The 17,938-nt window shown below is 42.1% G+C and overlaps 3 protein-coding genes across 6 annotated transcripts; 1 reads left to right on the top strand and 2 right to left on the bottom strand.

Moving 5' to 3' along the window:
- The first annotated feature begins 3,640 nt into the window (after window positions 1–3,640).
- On the top strand, window positions 3,641–13,746 carry LOC128266451 (uncharacterized). 4 transcript variants are annotated; one of them, XM_053002993.1, is made up of 6 exons: window positions 3,641–3,750; window positions 4,226–4,363; window positions 6,543–6,760; window positions 10,285–10,489; window positions 11,184–11,492; window positions 11,550–13,746. In XM_053002993.1, the coding sequence occupies exons 2-6, from the start codon at window positions 4,324–4,326 to the stop codon at window positions 13,166–13,168; spliced, it is 2,391 nt and encodes a 796-aa protein (XP_052858953.1). In that variant the 5' UTR covers window positions 3,641–3,750; window positions 4,226–4,323; the 3' UTR covers window positions 13,169–13,746. The 4 variants fall into 4 exon arrangements, with proteins under 4 accessions (XP_052858953.1, XP_052858952.1, XP_052858950.1 ...); XM_053002992.1 differs by having other exon boundaries at window positions 10,273–10,489; XM_053002990.1 differs by having other exon boundaries at window positions 10,249–10,489.
- LOC128266463 (kinesin heavy chain) lies at window positions 7,249–9,358 on the bottom strand. The gene has a single exon (XM_053003007.1). It carries the CDS (start codon window positions 9,035–9,037, stop codon window positions 7,724–7,726), a length of 1,314 nt encoding a protein of 437 aa, XP_052858967.1. The 5' UTR covers window positions 9,038–9,358; the 3' UTR covers window positions 7,249–7,723.
- Window positions 13,747–13,977: 231 nt separating the features above from the next.
- LOC128266456 (ATP-binding cassette sub-family G member 5) lies at window positions 13,978–17,778 on the bottom strand. Its single transcript, XM_053002998.1, has 12 exons — window positions 17,679–17,778; window positions 17,153–17,285; window positions 16,965–17,073; window positions 16,712–16,902; window positions 16,155–16,299; window positions 15,630–16,095; window positions 15,083–15,200; window positions 14,937–15,030; window positions 14,740–14,878; window positions 14,490–14,681; window positions 14,236–14,422; window positions 13,978–14,179 (listed from the first exon to the last, which is right to left on the bottom strand). Exons 2-12 carry the CDS (start codon window positions 17,210–17,212, stop codon window positions 14,066–14,068), a joined length of 1,815 nt encoding a protein of 604 aa, XP_052858958.1. The 5' UTR covers window positions 17,213–17,285; window positions 17,679–17,778; the 3' UTR covers window positions 13,978–14,065.
- Between the last annotated feature and the right edge of the window lie 160 nt (window positions 17,779–17,938).

Raw genomic sequence — 17,938 nt, 5'->3', positions numbered from 1 at the left:
CAGCATCATGGCAATGCGTCAAATTAGCCAGGCGGTCCGCTCACTGGCCAGTGTCCGAATTTCTGAATGCCCGACTGCCATGCAATCCAATCCCAGCCAGCTTGGATTTCGCAATCGGCGTCGCATCCATAAAACTGTAAATTGCACAGCTGCGTCTCCGTCTCCATTTGCGGCTGCCGTTGCCACGTGCAATCCCCGAATCCGAATCCGAATCCAAATCCCCATCCCAATCTTGGCCAGCAAATAAGTGTGTAAATGCATTTATATAGTATGTACCTATGCAATTTCTTATTATGAGCGGTACACTGCCAAAGGTTTTCCGAGCGCTTCACTTTATCAACGGGAAAATCTGCTGGCAGCCCATGCTCATTGCTGCACAATTACTCAACGACCTGGGTTTCCAATTCCCGCTCGAGTCCCAATCGCAATCCTCGTCACTCGTTAGTGCACGGCGAAAAAGAAACAGGTATTTATTTAATTTAAATGGGCATTGCAGATATAAACAAATTCTAGATGCTATCTTTGAAGCCTTGGAAAGGGTATTAAAATTGAAGTCAGAAGGAGCCATATAAGACCCCATAAAGTATAAACATTCTTGATCAGCATCACGTTTCTATGCAACCTAGTTTCTCTAAAGTTTTTAATTCTGAAGCTATGAAATTAAACTTTAAATATATATGTATTTAGTCGTTTTTTAGATAATTGTGGTTAAAAATAATATGTATCTTATATTCTTTTATTTATCATACACTATCAAATTTCTTTTTGTGCATTAGCCTCTTCAGCTGCACCAGCTTCTGCCAGGGTTTTGGCATTTTTTGGCGCGTTGCTGGATGGAATGGATGGGTTTGGATGGGATGGTATGGCATCGAGAGTCGCAAGTCGCGAGTCGAGAGTCTCTGCTCAGGCGCATCTTCAGCTTAATTGAATTTTTAGCTGCTGCTGCTTTTGCCACTGGCTGATGATGGTAAATGCATTTTCCACCGGCTCCCACAAGTTGTGCAAATGCTTTCGGCTTCTCGGCACTTTTACCAGCATACCAGCTTACATAATGAGTAAAAATTAAATAATTTACCCCCGCCAATGGATTCTTTGGCTTGTAGTTTTTGGCTTGTAACTGCCAGGTGAAACACCGAATTCGTGTCTCTGGCAACGAGCACATTCATCAATGTCAGGCGTGGAAGTCCGAGGCCGAGGTACAACCAGTCACAAGTAGATGGGTATTTAATTGAAAGCGGCCGCTAATTAGAATCCAATCCGCTTAGGTGCTGTGTAATGCCCAGCGACAGATCGTGTCGGACCTCCTCCTCATCTTCGAACAACAATTGGGATGTTTGGGACCTTAAGAGCAAAGACTTCCTTATTGGCTGGCCTTTCCCACGCAGAGGAACTGGAATCGAGTGATCGCGTGAGTCATTGGCACACACAGGAGTTGCTGGATCGTAAAGCGAACATTTATTACAAACAGCATTTGCGGCGCTATTGCACAATCACAATCGGCAGCAAATTAGAAAGATGGCGGCCACTTCCCACAGCTTTTTGGCTTTGGCAGATGGCTCCGCTCGCAAAACTCCGGGTTGAAAGTCATCCATGCCAGCTCGTCCTCCAGTTGACATTTTTTTCGCCAGCTGCCGCCTGATCTGCATGACTTTGGCTGGCTGGCTGGCTGGCAGTCTCTGGTTGATTGGCCTTTTTCCGGCAGGCAACCTCAACTTTGAAATGCCAAGCTGCCAGTTAAGTTCGGTCACATTTCCAGGTGACAGCTTGAGGTTGTTTTGCCAGCGTTTTTCCCCAGAGCAGCGAATATAGAAAATCTAGACAGCAACGCCCAAGATCCGCCAAAGATCTTGGCCAAAAACAGCAGGCGTGTAAATTCCCACACTGCAGCAAATGCCGAATCCCCCAACTCCGATCTCTCATCTCCAAACGCTTAACTCCGTGCCACACTCACCCATATACTAGTAGACATATACATATAACCGGATTGGCGGTGGCACCGCGACTTTTGCCCCGACTTGCAGCAGCAACAACAAGCTCAAGCAGATGGGGCAGCGGCACCGAATGACAAAGGCCCGCCACGGCTATGACATAATACCCAGCGGAAGATGCAACCAGCAAATAGAAAACAGCAACCAGCGACGGGCGACGGGCGACAAGCGAGCTGAGTGGTGCACTTGCACTGCAAAAATCTAGAACTTCAAACTTCAGGTTGAAAAGAAATATTTGTATAGGGACTTAAAATTTAATAAATGATAAATTATACTCGCAAAATAAATATATATTTTGGCCAACTAAATTATTTAACTAACATCTTGTGTTCTTCTGCCACTAGATTTTTTCTGGATTAAAAACAAAATGTACAGATAATAATTGCTTAGGTATTCCAAATACAAAATCAGTTCAAATAATCCCAAATTAAATTGAACTGTGTGTTTCAATTAACTATACAAAACATATAAAAAGTTATAAAGTATTTTTAAATCAAGTTATAAATGGATTTTTTTTTGATTTCGTTTGATTCATTTTTATTAACTACTTTGAATAGTTTTACTGACATAAGATATTTTTTTTCGACTTCTAATGATCTACCTCTGGCTATGTTCTGATATCAAGCTAATAATACCATACTTATTGTGGGAACTAGGAAGCCCAATGACAAATAGTGGGGATCCTGTTGGCTTACCTCTTTTCTGCCCAGTGCACAGCGGGTGTAATTGATGTGGGGGTCGTTGGTCGGGCGGGGGAGTGGGAGTGCTTGCCCATAATCATGAGCTGGCCCTGCAGCCAACTGACGTAAGTGATGAGCGCCAGCTACTCCTGGCTGGCGGTGAACACGTACCGCGTACAATGAAACTAAGCAAGTGTTATATGGTCACACGCTGCGTATGCGTAATTTGCGTTAAGCATACGACAGCGCAGACCGCAACAAAAAAAGGCAGCAGAACCAAGAAGCAGTGGAAACACTGGTAAAATGTACTAAAAAAACCAAACATCGGACAACCACGAAGATGCTAGACGGAGCAGGAACGCCACTGCTCTGCTCACGACGACGTCGCACAGTGGACCAAAATTAAAAAACAGGAATAAATTATCAAAATTTTAAAACCATTATTGTATTATTTTTTTCAGGAAACAAATTTAAAGCTAATAAAATAAATAGTTTTGATTAATTGAAATTTAAGTTTAAAATTGTATGCTTTTTAAAAGTTGGATATTTTTTTATTATGTATTTTCACTTAAGATGGAATAGTTTTATAACTTTATTCCATGTTGAAATATATGCAGAACCAAAAGCAGAAATTTATTGATTAATTAATACTTTTTTACTGTAAAAAAGGGTTTAAGTTATATAACTTAACTTTGTTCTTTGTTGCTCAAAATTAAGGCATGGTAATTCTTTACCCAAAAAAAAATATATGTAACAATGGTTTATTTTCCTTGACAATTTTCGTTTGGGTGTATAATACTTTTATACTTTGGATTTAGTTGTAAAGCTCACTAATATTGGCACTGAATAGAGAATAATTTTATGAACCACTGGACATTGTTATTTTTCGGAATTGGCCCCACTGTACTGTGCCTCGTTGGTGCTGCTGCCTTGGCTGCCGCGCTGCGATGGGCTCCAAGTGGTTTTCCTTTCGCTTTCAGAAATCACTTCGCTTCGACAACGTGGACGATAAAGTCACAGATCGCGCATCGCAGCGCTGAACTCGCCTGGTTCGCAACGCTTCGCATACCCTGTCTCCTCCGGTCGGTTGGTGGTTGCTTTTCGGTGGCTTGGTGGTTGGTGTTTGGTGGCTAACAGTTAGTGGATGGTGGTTCTTCTGCCATGGTGACTCTGTGCTTTCCGCTGTTTAACCAGCCAAGTGCGGCAGACGCAGAGGCAAACAGACGTCTCTCAACGTTTCGCTGCACCTTCTAAATGGGCTTTCCGTAGTTTTCGCACCTTGCGAAACACATTTCGTACGCATTTACATACTATACACGATCGAAGTTTGAAGAATTCTATTTTGCCCTGCCGTCTGTCTGCTCATTTCCTACATGACGGACCACTTTTTGTGGCATTTTCGCCATGGATGGTGATGATTTTCGCGTTGAGTTAGTGAACAAAAAAAAACAAGAAAAAAATATAACCTAAAGTAACAAAGAAGCAAACATCTTGTGCAATCAAATCCCTTCCAATACTCATTAGATTTCTGGTGTTTTGTGCCTTCTTGTTTTGCAGTGCGATCCATGTGAAAATCTACATTAACTATCAGCTTAATTGCTCTGGATTACTTATTGGATATCATCCTGAATTTGGATTATAAAAACTAATACGACATGTTGAGCATAAATAATGCAATGATTGCCTTCCTTTTGGGTGAGTAAAATTCTTTCACTTATTTTATTGACAGAGAATAATAAAACGGAAAAACAAATTTTAGGTAGATAAATCTTGTAGGAATCCTTTAAAGCTATACAATATCCCTTCAGTTGGAATAATTTTTAAATGAATTTAACATATTATTCTAACATATAATTAACTATTAAATAATAACAGGAAATTGTAAAGGACATTAAAAACTACATAGAAAGTATAAGCTACAGCACATACATAAATATAAATAAATATATATTTTTTTAAAGTTTTAAAGTACTTTTCAACGGATTTAAGTGTATGCATTTATTAAACTTTGTACTTATTAAAATTCATATACTTTAATCCGTTGAAAAGTTATTTAAAGCTTAAAAGAAAAAATATTTTGGCCATTTAAGTTTTTTGTTAGAACTGTTTTAATTTTGCTTTGCTTAAATATATTTAATATATATTTAATAGATATTAAATTTCGATTATAGGACCAAGCTTTCCAATCGTTTTTACATCATTAAAAACCAACTATGCTTCTTGTGGTCCGATTTGCTGATGATCAATCTTCTTTTAACAATCGCACATTGTGTATTAACATAAAAGATGCCTTATCGGTAAAAATAAAAAATCGCATGCTCATTAGTTTTTGTTTTTGAACGTGGTTCAAGGTCCAACGCGAAAAAAATTAATGGGATTCAATGAGTTTCATATCGATCACACTTGAAATCAAGCGTAATTTACTGCAGAGCCCCCGCAGCAGGCAAAAATGAAGACAAGGCTGAGAAATGGCAATTACGGCTAAGAGTGGGTCATCAGTATGGTAATTATGTTTTCGGTAATAGTTGGAGCTGGGACAACGCCCAAAAAAAAGAGCAGTGGCTTAAGGGGACTCCAGCTACTGCGTGAGAGCTTAAATCAGGCCAAAGTTTTGACCAATTTGTACATAGATTCACTCCAGCGAACCTAGCAATTCAAATCGGAATCGAACCATCTGCATTGGAGGGGGCTAACAAAAGATGCTCCATGCCAGCTGCCATCTGCCAAGTCATAGTTCACTGCCAAACAATGGGCTTCTCCTTCTCTGGGGAGGAGAAAAGTTTTCGACTTAAAATTCACTTGAATAAAATGCGAATCGTCGACGAGCTTCTTTCTTTTCTCCGAACTCTGCTTGATTTCTCTTTGCTTTGCATTTGGTGTTTCCTTGAGCGGTTTTTCTTTTTCTTTTTCATTTCTGTTTTTTTTTATTTTTTTTGGCATGATATATGGGGGCGCACTGAGGATTATGCAACCTGAGACTGCAATTTGCAGTTCGAGAAGAGGAGCTGCTTTGTTCTGCAGTTTTTGCAATGGCAATTACACTTGCCTTAATTGCAGCGAAACCATCTTCCGCTGATGTCTGGTGTCTGAGTCAAGAGCAGAAGCTGCGCAGAATGGGAAAAATATATATGAATATATAAAAAGTCTAAGACAATGATGCACAGAGAAAATTTGCAATAGGCTTTAGTGCAAAAGTAGTAGAACGCTTCATGCAAATATATTTTTACTAAGTGTAAATACTTTTAACGTCTTTTTTGCACCTAGAACTTTTAGTATTAGGGCACTATTTTTTGTTATTTATTTATTCTTTCTATCACTATGCTGCTACAAGAGAATCCTATATTGCTATATAGTTATAGTTATTGTTGTCTCTGTGTACTCGTTTATTGTACAATCTCAGGGTAATTAGGCTTTTAATGCCCAACACATGTTCGAACGACAATCGTAATCCGCAATATTGATTGACTTGGCATTTTAATTGAGCGACCCCCATGAGCAAAGTGGATCCGTTTGTGACCACAGCGATCATATATCGTCTGGCCAAAATGTTAATGATGTCTATGTGTCTCTTGGCAAAGCAAATACCAATCGATGCTGCTCCGAAAAAGTAAATAAAAAGCGGTCTCGAGTTAGAGGCTTCGTACAGCCTTGGACCGCAGCAAGTGCTCCGGCAGCACACATAAATCACGAGTTGTAAGCGAAAGTGATGCGGCCCGAAGGTCACCTGACCAGGTCAGCATACCAGCATTAGTTCCCACTAAGATACCCGTCTCCATTCTAGCACTCGACTTGAGCTGCCATTTGAAGACCAGTCCAAAAACCAGATTACGATTTCTGATTTTCTGTTTACCTCATCTTTCGATATCTCTTGCAGCAACGACACTTTGCAGTGGATTCAGTGGAGTCACGCAGGCCCAGTTGCTCGACGAGGATGATGACCTGGCCTTCGGCAGACCCTGGCCCACCTACAGCCTGCAGAACATGCCCAAGACGCAGTTCACCTGCAGCGACAAGATCCTGGGCGGCTACTACGCCGACCCGGAGACCCAATGCCAGATGTTCCACGTCTGCGTCAAGCTGCCCGGAGTGGGGGTGAGTGTTGTTTACTGTTCCCAGGTGCAAGTGCTCCTGCTCCTGCTCCTGTTCCTGGCTGAGATCGGGGCAGCAGCTGGTCATAGGTCAAAGGTCATATCGTGAATAGCTACAGCCAAACGACAGACTATTTTTGTTTTTTTGTTATTGGTTAAGTAACTATATCATACACTTTTGTTTGGAAGAGAAAGTAAATAAATACAGGCATCTTTATTCCTATGATTTCTTAAGACTCGTTTTTTGACTGTTAATGTATATTATTTTGCCATTAAAAAAACAATTAAGTTTACTAATTATACTCTTATATGATACACATTTGTTTGATAAAGAAAATAAATATAGTAAATCTCACCTTTTCAGGCAGAACAAACTATAAAAAGCTCTTTAGTGTAAAGCCAAAACAATTAAATTTACTTTAAATTTTTGAATGGCTCCGAGTTAAAGTGATGTGAATAAGTTTTTTTTTTTTTAAAAACCGAGCAAGACACAGTGTTTTAAGTAATTTAATCACATTCGAATAAAAAAGGAAAAATTTGTTTTAAATTTAATATCCTAAAATAAATGGCCAAATTTATTGCTTGATATACTGTCATTGGCAGAGTAGAGAACTGGTAGAACATAGTTTCAACTGCTCAATCTAGGCGACTTCTTCTAAACATTTTATTGGCAGACGCCCTTGCAAATCACTGCACTGCTTAAATCTAGCGGGCGAAAACGAAAGACTTAGGCAACGAACTTGTCGGCAGTCATCGGTTTGCTTCGTTTCCATCGCGGCAGCTAAATGGCTAAACGGCTAAATGGCAAAGTGGCACAGCCAGATGCGCTGTTTGCGCTGGGAAATGTGTGAGATGCTGCTCCGAATAGTTCGTGACTGGTCCGGAAGATCCGACTAGCTGACTGGCTGACCTTTAAGCGCCTTTGGCTGCCTCTTCACTGCAGAGCCGAGTGCAAAACACTAGATGGCTAGGGTCTCCCACTGTGCTCTTCCACGACTGCTTCTTCGCCCAATTTCCTACGCCGCCATCGCTGGGTATCCCGGCAGATGGTGTCGAACAACTGGGATAACTGCCGCCGCTGTAGTTGCTCCTGCTGCTGGCTGTCCAAGCTCTGCCGCTGCCACATGTCTTGGAACAGGTTGGAGTACTCGGCCATCTTCTCCTGGAACTTCCGCTGCTGATCTGCTAGTTGAATGTGGGCGGAGCTTAGTAAGAGGCTCTGCCTGTCCAGCTCACTATTCTTCCGACTGAGATGCAGCTCCAAGTGTTGGTTTCTCTGGGCCAGCTGATTTATGCTTAGTTGTAGGTCCTCTAACTTTTCAATCGACATCTCTGCCTCTGAGCGAATCTGCTGCATTTTTTGCAGCATCAAGCAGGGCTCCTGTTTCATTTCCTCCTCCTCCGAACTGTTCTCCAGGCTCTCCAGAAACTCCTCCAGTTCATCCTTCTCCTGCTCCCCCAGCATGCCCAATACCTTGTCCCTCAGACAGCAGTACCTCTTGCGCTCCTGCCTGAACAATCCCCACCACTCTTTGGCGGGCATGCTGGTACTGGGTGGGGAACTGGGTGCGGGTGTCACCAGCTGGGCATTCCTTACCTCCGGCGGATTTGTGTAGTTTATAAGCACAGTTCTTGCGTCACAGCCCATTAACTGTTGCAGCACTCTGGTCAGCCGTATGTTATGGTACCTGATGTGGGTCTTGGGATTGCGGGTCAAAGCCTGGAAAAGATTCACCAAGGCATCCAGTGGGGAGTCCGATTGCAGAGGCGGCGAGTCCTCCGAAAGTTTCTTCAGATGCACGAGCTGCAGCTTGCCGCAACACTTCCAAGACTCTTCGCCATTCGTCTGCCTCACGTGAATGGTGAAGATGAGGTGCGGGCAATCCTTTGATTCATCACTCATTACCCTTTCGATGTAGGCATAAACCTGGCGGGGCGTGGCCACAAAGTGATCCCGGGTGGCCCCTCCAATGGAGATTCCCTTGAGATTGGCCATCAGTTCCTCCGAATCGCCGCTCAACTGAACATGTCGCACCGAAACGTGCACCTCCATATTGACCTCCATGGAGTAAACGCTGGCGAAGAGTTCGCCCAGGATTCGGGTAACCATGTCCGCGGGATCACAAGCCAATTGAAGACCACCGCAGTTGAAAACCGTGCTGGTCCTTCCTCTAAGGACCTGGTCTAGGACCTCCGATATGGCCTCCTCGGCCACCTCCTGCTGTAGTTTACCAGCAGGAGCCAGGAGTTTCCGGAACAAATAGACCCTCATCTGGCTCATATCTAAACTGCAGAAAAACGAAAATTAGAACAAACAAAAAAAGGAAATAACTAACAAGAACTGGTTTTGTCTGTGTGTGTGTGACTTGTGTAAATTAGTGTTCTATGCGACAGAATGGATTTCGGCCTGTCAATTAGCCTACTGTGTGCCGTATCTTCGAGAATCAGAACGAGAACGTTCACTTCATCTTCTGGCCTCCGAAGCTTATGCTTCCCCTGCGGGTTAACGCCAACTCAAATGCCAAGTGGCAAGTGGAAATGCCAAAGTTGGCGACAGGCCACCGTGCGCTTCTGGTTTCTAGTGGCATTAAAACTCGCCTCACAAGGAAGCCACTGATTGGATGTGTGCCCCTACACTGGCAATTCTTAAATTAAATTAGCCAGGGAATACACTAACCCGTCGTGTTTCCACCAAATTGGGTAAAAAACTTTGAAGCATTTGGATATGTAAGGAAAGCATCGTTGATTAAAAACTGTAAACGAATAATTATAATTATTATTTACATTTTCAAAAAGTTATTAGATTTACTCAAACAAATTTACTGAAACATCATAAAAACGTTGTTAATGAAATGATGGAATTCTTGAGAAACAGCAAGTTGCCCTTCATATGCCTATTAAAACAGATATACAATTTTCGACATCTATGAACTGCAATATTTAATTGTTTAAAAGAGTTCTGGAAAGCTTTGCCATTGATTTAAAACTCCTAAAGACTCTATTAATTTGAATTAATATATTTACTATTTATTTTTATAAAGAGAATTAATACATTTTCTCATTCAATAAAGAAAACTAACGCAAGGACTGTGATATTTTTGTAACTCTTATAAAAAATGCATAATTTCAACCAATTCTATTGAATTATTTCTCTTAAAATTTTAAGGAATTGTAAGCAAAATAAAAGAAATCTTAGCTGAACATAATATATTTAATATAATTGCATAAATCTTTTTGGTCGAGTGAAACTCAGCAAATGTTGCCCTGGTTTAGAACATTTTAGCTTAGGGTTAACCAGTCTTGTTCAACATAAATTCGATTGGGGGTAAGCTATTCACGTGACTGCAGCTGCTGCTCAGCTCTTTGCTCTAATGCTTTATTGGCCTAATCGAACCCACTTATAACTGAATTTTAAATTTTGCATGTTGCTCTGCCTATCTAATGGTGCTGTTTTTGGTGCTTTTGATGCTTTTGCTGCTTTTGTTTGCGCAGCTCCTACACCGAAGAGCTAATCAGTTTGTCCAACAGGTGCAGGACTACCGCTTCCTCTGTCCCAACACGACAGCCTTCGACCAGGAGCTGCAGATCTGCGCCAATTGGGTGGACGTGGACTGCGACAAGGCCACGTCCTTCTACGACCACGGTCACCTCAACGATCTCTACCGCGCCGGTGACGAGAGCAAGTCGACCCACGAGGAGGAGCCCACCTTCCACCTCCAACGCGCCGAAACTGGTGAGTAACGCAGTTGGGCTGAGCAATACTAGGATAAGTAGCTAAACATATAATCACAAATAATGCCTTTTTTTCTTTGAATTTTTAGTTAAAAGTATCAAGTGAACAAAATAATTATTAAAGAAGTTAAACTCTAATCTTGTTAACTAAAATTATGAACCGAACTTGGTTCCACTTCAATAAATGCATAATGTCTCAAGAATTTTGAGTTCAAATTTCAATTCGACCGCAGCAAAATTAGTTAGTTATTAGTTAGCTTAAAATTTTTTAGTGTTCAAAACTTTAAATACTTCTGTACATAATTTACGAGTCATCGCTGTTATTTTGATTGTTTTTTCATTTTATTATAACAAGTTCACAAAAATTGAACAATTATATTTTAAAAAAGTTTCCGGTAACACAGCACCGACCAAATCAAAATGTTTAAAGACGGTCCTGAGTTATTTCTGACTTATCCGTACTTTTTTTAATTTTTCTGTTAAAATTTAATAAATTATTCTTCAAATGCCTTATTATAATGAACCTTTTTTTTAGGAATGAACGACAACTGTTTCATCAACAAAAAGCACCTATTATTTTAAACTAGTTTTAAGAACAATTACAAAAACAACACAGCTAATCCAAATATCTGTTTTGACGGAAACGAGAGGTGTGATTGGAGTGTTATTTAAGCCAGTGTTATCTGTAATTGCAGGCGATGTGCGCCGCTCTAAGGAGAACCACAACAGCAACAACAACAACAATCGTGGCGGGGAGCAGAAGTCACGCCCTCGCCACAATTACGCCCAGACAGGTGGCAGCTCCACCTCCAGTTCCAATCCCAATTTGGAGATCACGCAATCCACGAAGCGACCCATTTCCACCTATTACACGCCGACCACTTTGGCCAGCAGTCCGAAGACCACGACAACCACAACTACAACCACATCTACAACCGAAAGAAACAACAACTATTACAGCAACAATTACAGCAACAACTACAGCAACAATGATGACTCGAAGCGTAAGAAAAAACAATAGAGCTGCATTGCCCAAACTAATCACCATCTACCATCCACAGAAGACATAGATGATATCTTCAAGGGTTCCCACAGCTCGCACTTCTTCTCCAATCGCCATGGGGGTCGGGAATACGACGAGGAGCCCTCGCCCTCGAGAGCCAAACCCAATGACTTCTCGGACTACCAAAGTCGCAAGATTACACCAACTCGAGGAGGACAGCGATCCACTAGTCCTATTACCACCAGCACTGCTGCCCCAGGAACCACCAAATCCCTGAAGAAGATTACCCTACATGCCACGTTCAACACGGATTTCCTGGACAAGACTTCCTCCAACAATGGAGTCACCACTTCGCGTCCCAGCAGCAGCATCACCAGTCGCTTTAGCTTCGGCTCCAGTGACTTTGCCACCCAGGAAAAGATTCAGCCCACCACCTACAATCCCAACAATGGAGCTTATAGGTTCAAGACCACCACTTCACCAGCAAGCCAACAAAGTTCTACCAAAGTGACGGGCAAAGGAGTTCAGGATTTCGAAAAGCGTAGCAAACCCACCACTTCGGCTGTGCGCAAACAGAAACTGGGTCCGCAGGAGTCGAACTATATAAATCAGAATGAGTTCGTGGAGGTGTCAAAGATGCCCAGGCCACAGCCTTTCCAGGTGCAGGTTTCCCAGAACAAGCCCAATCAGTTGGAGCCCCACTATCAGCGACACAAGCCACAGGTTGGCAGAGTGGGTAACCAGGAGCCAGCTCCATTTTCAGCACCCTCAAGCTCCAAGCCACGTTCGTTTACCAGCCGGGGCAGCATTACCTACAAGGCCACCACCGAGCGTTATGCGGACCAGGAGCTCTACTACCCAACTACTAGTGCCACAAGCAGGCCTAAAGAGGCCTACACACCCACCACTTTCCGACCCACCACCTATAAGAAACCCTACGAGCAGAGCTACCAAACGCAGCTGACCCACCGACCCACAACCCAGGGGGTCTTTAAAAAGACAACCACTTTGGCAACAGCAGCACCACCCACGACAGCCAATCCCAATGTGGACGAGAACGATGGTCAGTACCATCCGGAGCTCTACGAGAATGATTTCCCACGCAATCGCATACGGTTTCTGCGCAACCGATCCACCAGTTCCACCAGCACCACCACCACAAGTGCTCCAGTCGCAGCTAGTAGACAACCTCATGGCTTTTACGTGAAGCAATCCAACAATCAAAAGGAGAGGGAACGGGAAAGGGATAGGGATGCAGACCTCAGCGATGAGGAGGAGCTCTTCAAGACAGCCCAATCCCTAAATTTCGGGGCAGCCAGCATCAACAAATTGAGGGCGGACATCTACAAGGCGGAGAAGACCTCGCAACAGTACAACTCACAGTACAGTCCGCAGCTGGCGGCATCTAGTCCGCAGGCCAGCAGTAGTAGCACCACTAGCACCACTACTAGTACCACTAGTACTACCACCAGCACCACCACCCGACGCCCAACGACCACAGCCAGAACCACAACCACTGTCACCACAAGTGCACCACCCAAACAAGTGGAGGCCAAGAAATCCGTGAAGAGCAAAAAGGAGCAGCTGCAGCTGGAGAAGAAGGAGCGACCTGGCAAGAGGCCACCACATGCGGACGAGGACACCAGCTACGACTACGCCTACTATGATACGGACTGAGCCGAGCTGTGCTTGTCCTGCCCAACTACTCGATAGCCCCCAATTCCATAGCAACCCCCCACATAGGTGCCACAGTATTTTAAACAGCCAGTTCTTCCCCTACCATGCTCATCACAACTCTACAACAGGGGTGCTCACTTGGATTAGCGATTAAAAACAAAAAAACTCAATGTATTGGGTAGGCTTGAGCACCCCTGCTCTAAACGCTAAACTAAAATCCATATCCATATCCATATCCATATCCATATGCATATATTATTTACGAACCGCTTGAACACCCATTAACACTCGCGTACATTCATTTAATCCGTTTCAGATGCGTTCTAATGAATATCCATGCGTGTATCTAGTTATTTAAATGAAAGGAATATATGTTTAGTCGTTAGACAATTGTTGAATTAAAGCGAAAACTAATTGGCTTGGCAGCGAAAACCGTATCGAGAACCGGAATAGTGGAAGTTTTTGAGAAATTGACATTGAAGCATTTTGTACTTGTTGTCTGATATTCAATGAATTCACTACGAAATTGTATTAGTCTTAAGTTTTCTTGTAAATAAAATGAAATGTAAATCGTAAAAGCCGTTTCTTAAATTTTTCAGTGGCATATTTTAAGGTAAACTACGTCATACAAATTTCTTAGAATCTGCATAATTCGGTAAACTAACAATTATTGGTTATCAAATTTTTATAATTCATTTAATATACATCTAAATACTTATATTCCAATTTAAAAAGAGCCATTGCTTGTCAACTTGTTCAAGAATTGACACGATATATATCTGATGCCCTTTGTTAAATTATTTAAAAACGAAGAAATATAAATAGATAATTAAGATGAGTTTTTTATTAAATTAAAATAAAATCTAGAGTAAATTCTACATTGCAAAATAAAGATCTTCAGTCCTTGAACTTCTGGCGCACACATCGTGGCATGGGAAATAAGTAGACCAGCATGTTAAAGGCGGCTAAGCCCACGGCAAATGCGCAAGAGGCGGCCACATCAATGGTTTCCTGTAAAATACAATTGTATTTTATCTGAAGAATTTTAATATTATAATTCAACTTACGTCTGGATCTGGCAATCCCAGTCGCTCGTGCATAAAGTCAGCAGGCTTGGGACAAATTACGGAGGCAGTGGGAGTGCAGTTGAGTTTCCGCGACTGAAAAGCAATGCTGTGCAGCAGGGAGGATGCGTATCGTGTGTGGGTGCCCTTGGTATTGTCCTGCAGCCAGGGTTGCAGGCCTTTGAAAGAGCTGAAGGCAGGGGAAATGTTTGTTTGTAAACAACAATAATTGGCCGGAAAATATAATCTGAACTCACCGCACAGTTCCACTGGCCAGGGCAATACTGATCACCAGAACATAGGTCACAGCAATGGCTGCGTTGAAAGGAACCTTGACCACCAAAAGGAAGGCAATCGTCAGTTGCTCGGCCAGCACAAAACTGGACCACAAAGCCACCAGCAAATAGGCAAAGACTATGCCACTATTGTACTTTACATCCAACAGGAGGCTAAACAACAAATTGAAACATAAATTCGGAATCAATTTTACGTTTCCAATGAACCTACGGATAAACAACACAGCTGGCTATTACGGCGGATACCGCGGAGAACGGTATGGATACGGAATTGTAGGCAATCAGTAGAGTAGTTCCCGAATAAAGTCCCTCTGGTGTGTCTTGTGAGAATTTCTTCCGCCAAATGGGAACTGAAAAAAGGTTTAAGATCGTAGGAACAGAAACTTTACTATAAAAGCTATTACTCACATAGGATTATGGTCGTCAGGATACCGCAGCCATAAGACAAGCCCAATATATTAAGGATCATGCCGTTTTTGGTAAAGAAACCGTGGGCATCGTCCTAAAGAATCACTATTAGTAATTTTTAAACTTTAATTGACCTCTTGTCTTACCCCGACATCTGCGTAAAAGGCCCATAGAATACTCAAGGCCATGGGAAGCAGCAGCATGCGCAGAAATAGTGTCTTCATGCCCACAAGACCGCAAGAAAAGGTTGATGCCAGTAATTTTCTGGAAAGGAAAAGAAACCATTTTTAACTTGGAAAATGTTTAATATTTTATAGAAGCAACATATATCGGCTTTAAATATACAAACTGCAAACTGCTGCTACTCGGTGTTTTCTGTTCTGAGAAGTCCTTAAAAATAATTTTTTAATAGTCTTCGGTATTTTAAATACTTTCTATAAATGCTACCTGGCTTAAAAATTATTTGGCATAAAAAGGTTTTAATACACTGTATATATATTTTACCTCAGTAAACACCTACAAATCTAAATAACCTTAAAATATTAAACCTGTTGAAATGGACTATATTTAAGGAACATTTTTGCCTTAATTCTAAGACATTTTTATAAATACTGACAGTTTGCCCAGGCTTGTTCAGCTATGCCCTCAACCGGTTTATTTCTGGCGCTCAAAGTTTCCACCAGCCATACTTACAAATAAAGCATAACCCAAACTTTTAGCTCTCCAGGCTTTCCATAGGCCAGTGGCACCTTGCCAGATCCCATGTTATTCAGTGGGGCATCCGAGATGGGAGTTTCCCGGGAGAATCGCTCGACCAGCGCCTCAATCTGCTGGCTGGACTCCAGGAACCGATCGCGACTCCGACGATCCACGGTGGACAGGCAGAGATAGTACATCAGGGGGTTCTCCAGCTGGGGGCACGGAAATCCAATGCCATGGAAGTACTCCAGCATGGCCCGAGTGCCGCCGGAATAGACCACTCCGCCCAGACACAGAAACAGGGCACGATCCAGGAATGGGAACACATCGGAGCGCGGCTTCTCCAACGAAAGTAGAATGCCACAACCCGTCTTCTTGGCCGTGTTGGACAGAATGGATATCAGCAGATAGGCGCTCAAGGGATCTAGACCATGAGTGGGCTCATCCAGTAGCAACATTACTAAGGAAAAAGTAAATTTATTTAATAGTTATTGGTGAGATACTAACTAGATAGCTTACCAGGATCTCGGACCAACTGAATTCCGATGGCCAGACGTCGCGCCTCGCTGATGTTCAGATACTCCACTCGTTTGTGGGCCACTTGGGAAAGAGCCAAATCGGCCAGCACTTGACGCACCTTCGAACTCTTCAGATAACCACTCAACTGCAAATGGATTATGTTTTACAACACCAAAAATAAAAGCTTTGTTCTTGTTCATGACCATCTACAGGCTTGCTACGGTTTTTAAATACAAATAATTGAAGTATCACCTTATACGCATTTAAGACTCTCCATATTTGCTTGAATAAAATGTTTGATGAAGTTAAAAAGCAATTTAATCTTAGCAGAATTCTTTTAGTTTTTGTTTAGAAATCTCTGACTAGATGTAACATCATATTTTAAATTAAAACACTAGTCAAAAGGCTCATGAGCATTAATTTAAGTTAATAGAGGTTGATCTAAGGTTTTTGGTTTTTGTTGTCTTGTGTAATGTAATTTAATCATTACCGTATTCGTAGCTCAAAGTTCTAAACCGTTTTATTTGGAACTGTAACCATGCTTGGGTACTACTTACTATGGTGGGGGTGTAGTGAAGAGTCTGGGCCACGGTGAGACCAGGAACAAAGGAGCAGGACTGGGTGACATATCCGCATCGCTGTTGGAACAATGCCTTGGAGAGGGGTGATCCATTGAGCAGCACTTGACCGCGAGTTGCTCCATCGGCACGCCTTGAGATAACATCCAGAAGGGCCCGCTTGCCACTGCCTGAGAACCATACAAATTGTTCTTATCTTATCATTTCAAGAAATATATTGTATTCCAAATACCCTTTGAGCCTAGAATGGCCATCACCTCCCCACTGTGCACGGTGAGATTGACGCCTTTGAGCACCAGGGCCGAGTTGCCGGCTCCATTGAAGCAGCCACCACCATCCACCTGTTGGCAGAACCAAAAGAAAACAGAGAAGGTTATTCCGCGGGGAGTTTTTCTCGAGCTAAGAGAGAGAACCACCTACCTCGGTGGTGTGGAAAATGTTGTGTGCTTCCAGTACGTAGTCGCTGCCGATCATTTTCATAGCCACCACTGAGAGAACTGTTTTTGCTTGTTTACACTTCTAGTGCTCTTTGGGCCTTTAACTTTGTTAGTAGCTTAAGAGCCGTACAAGTGGTAAGAGTTGATTTCCAGATTTTAAGAGCAAGATAAATTCATCAGAGAGAATAAGAGAGGTTATTTGGTGTACTTAAGTTATTTTATAAAAATATATTTTTAGTATAAATGTATTTAATCATTAGTTTTAAAATAGCTTAATTGATTGCCTTATATTCAAAAGCAAATATTGTTTTTTTAACTTAACTGAAAAGTATGGAGAGTCATTTCAGATAGATAGAAAATACCAACAGCAAGAAAATGTATTTCTTTTAAAGATACAAACACTTTTGTATTTTAAATTTTTTAGTTTTAGCACTCAGCCTTAAAAACTACTGGTTTATTTTGCATTTATTTTAAAAGAACTTAAATAATTTAGAGATATGTTTTCTAACCTCCGCGAACACGTCCAAACCAACTGAGCGCACTGTTCCAACTGGACTTAAACTGTTGCTTGACGGCTTAGGCCATTCCAATTCTTGCTCTCCCTTCCAACACTTCCAGTCGAAGAGAGAGTGGGCTTAGATGTCGGCCGCGGCCAAGTTCAGATCAGTTCGCAGCGAGCAAACTCAACTTCAACTGTTGCTTGACGGCCTAGGCCATTCCAACTGGGAGAGTTTTGCACTCAGAGTGGAAATCGCCGCTCTCCATTCCA

This window comes from Drosophila gunungcola, chromosome 3R (genome assembly GCF_025200985.1).
Source record: "Drosophila gunungcola strain Sukarami chromosome 3R, Dgunungcola_SK_2, whole genome shotgun sequence".
Classification (NCBI taxonomy): Eukaryota; Metazoa; Arthropoda; class Insecta; order Diptera; family Drosophilidae; genus Drosophila; species Drosophila gunungcola.
Note: the sequence above shows the minus strand (reverse complement) of the source record. Positions and strands in the feature narration are given on the sequence as shown.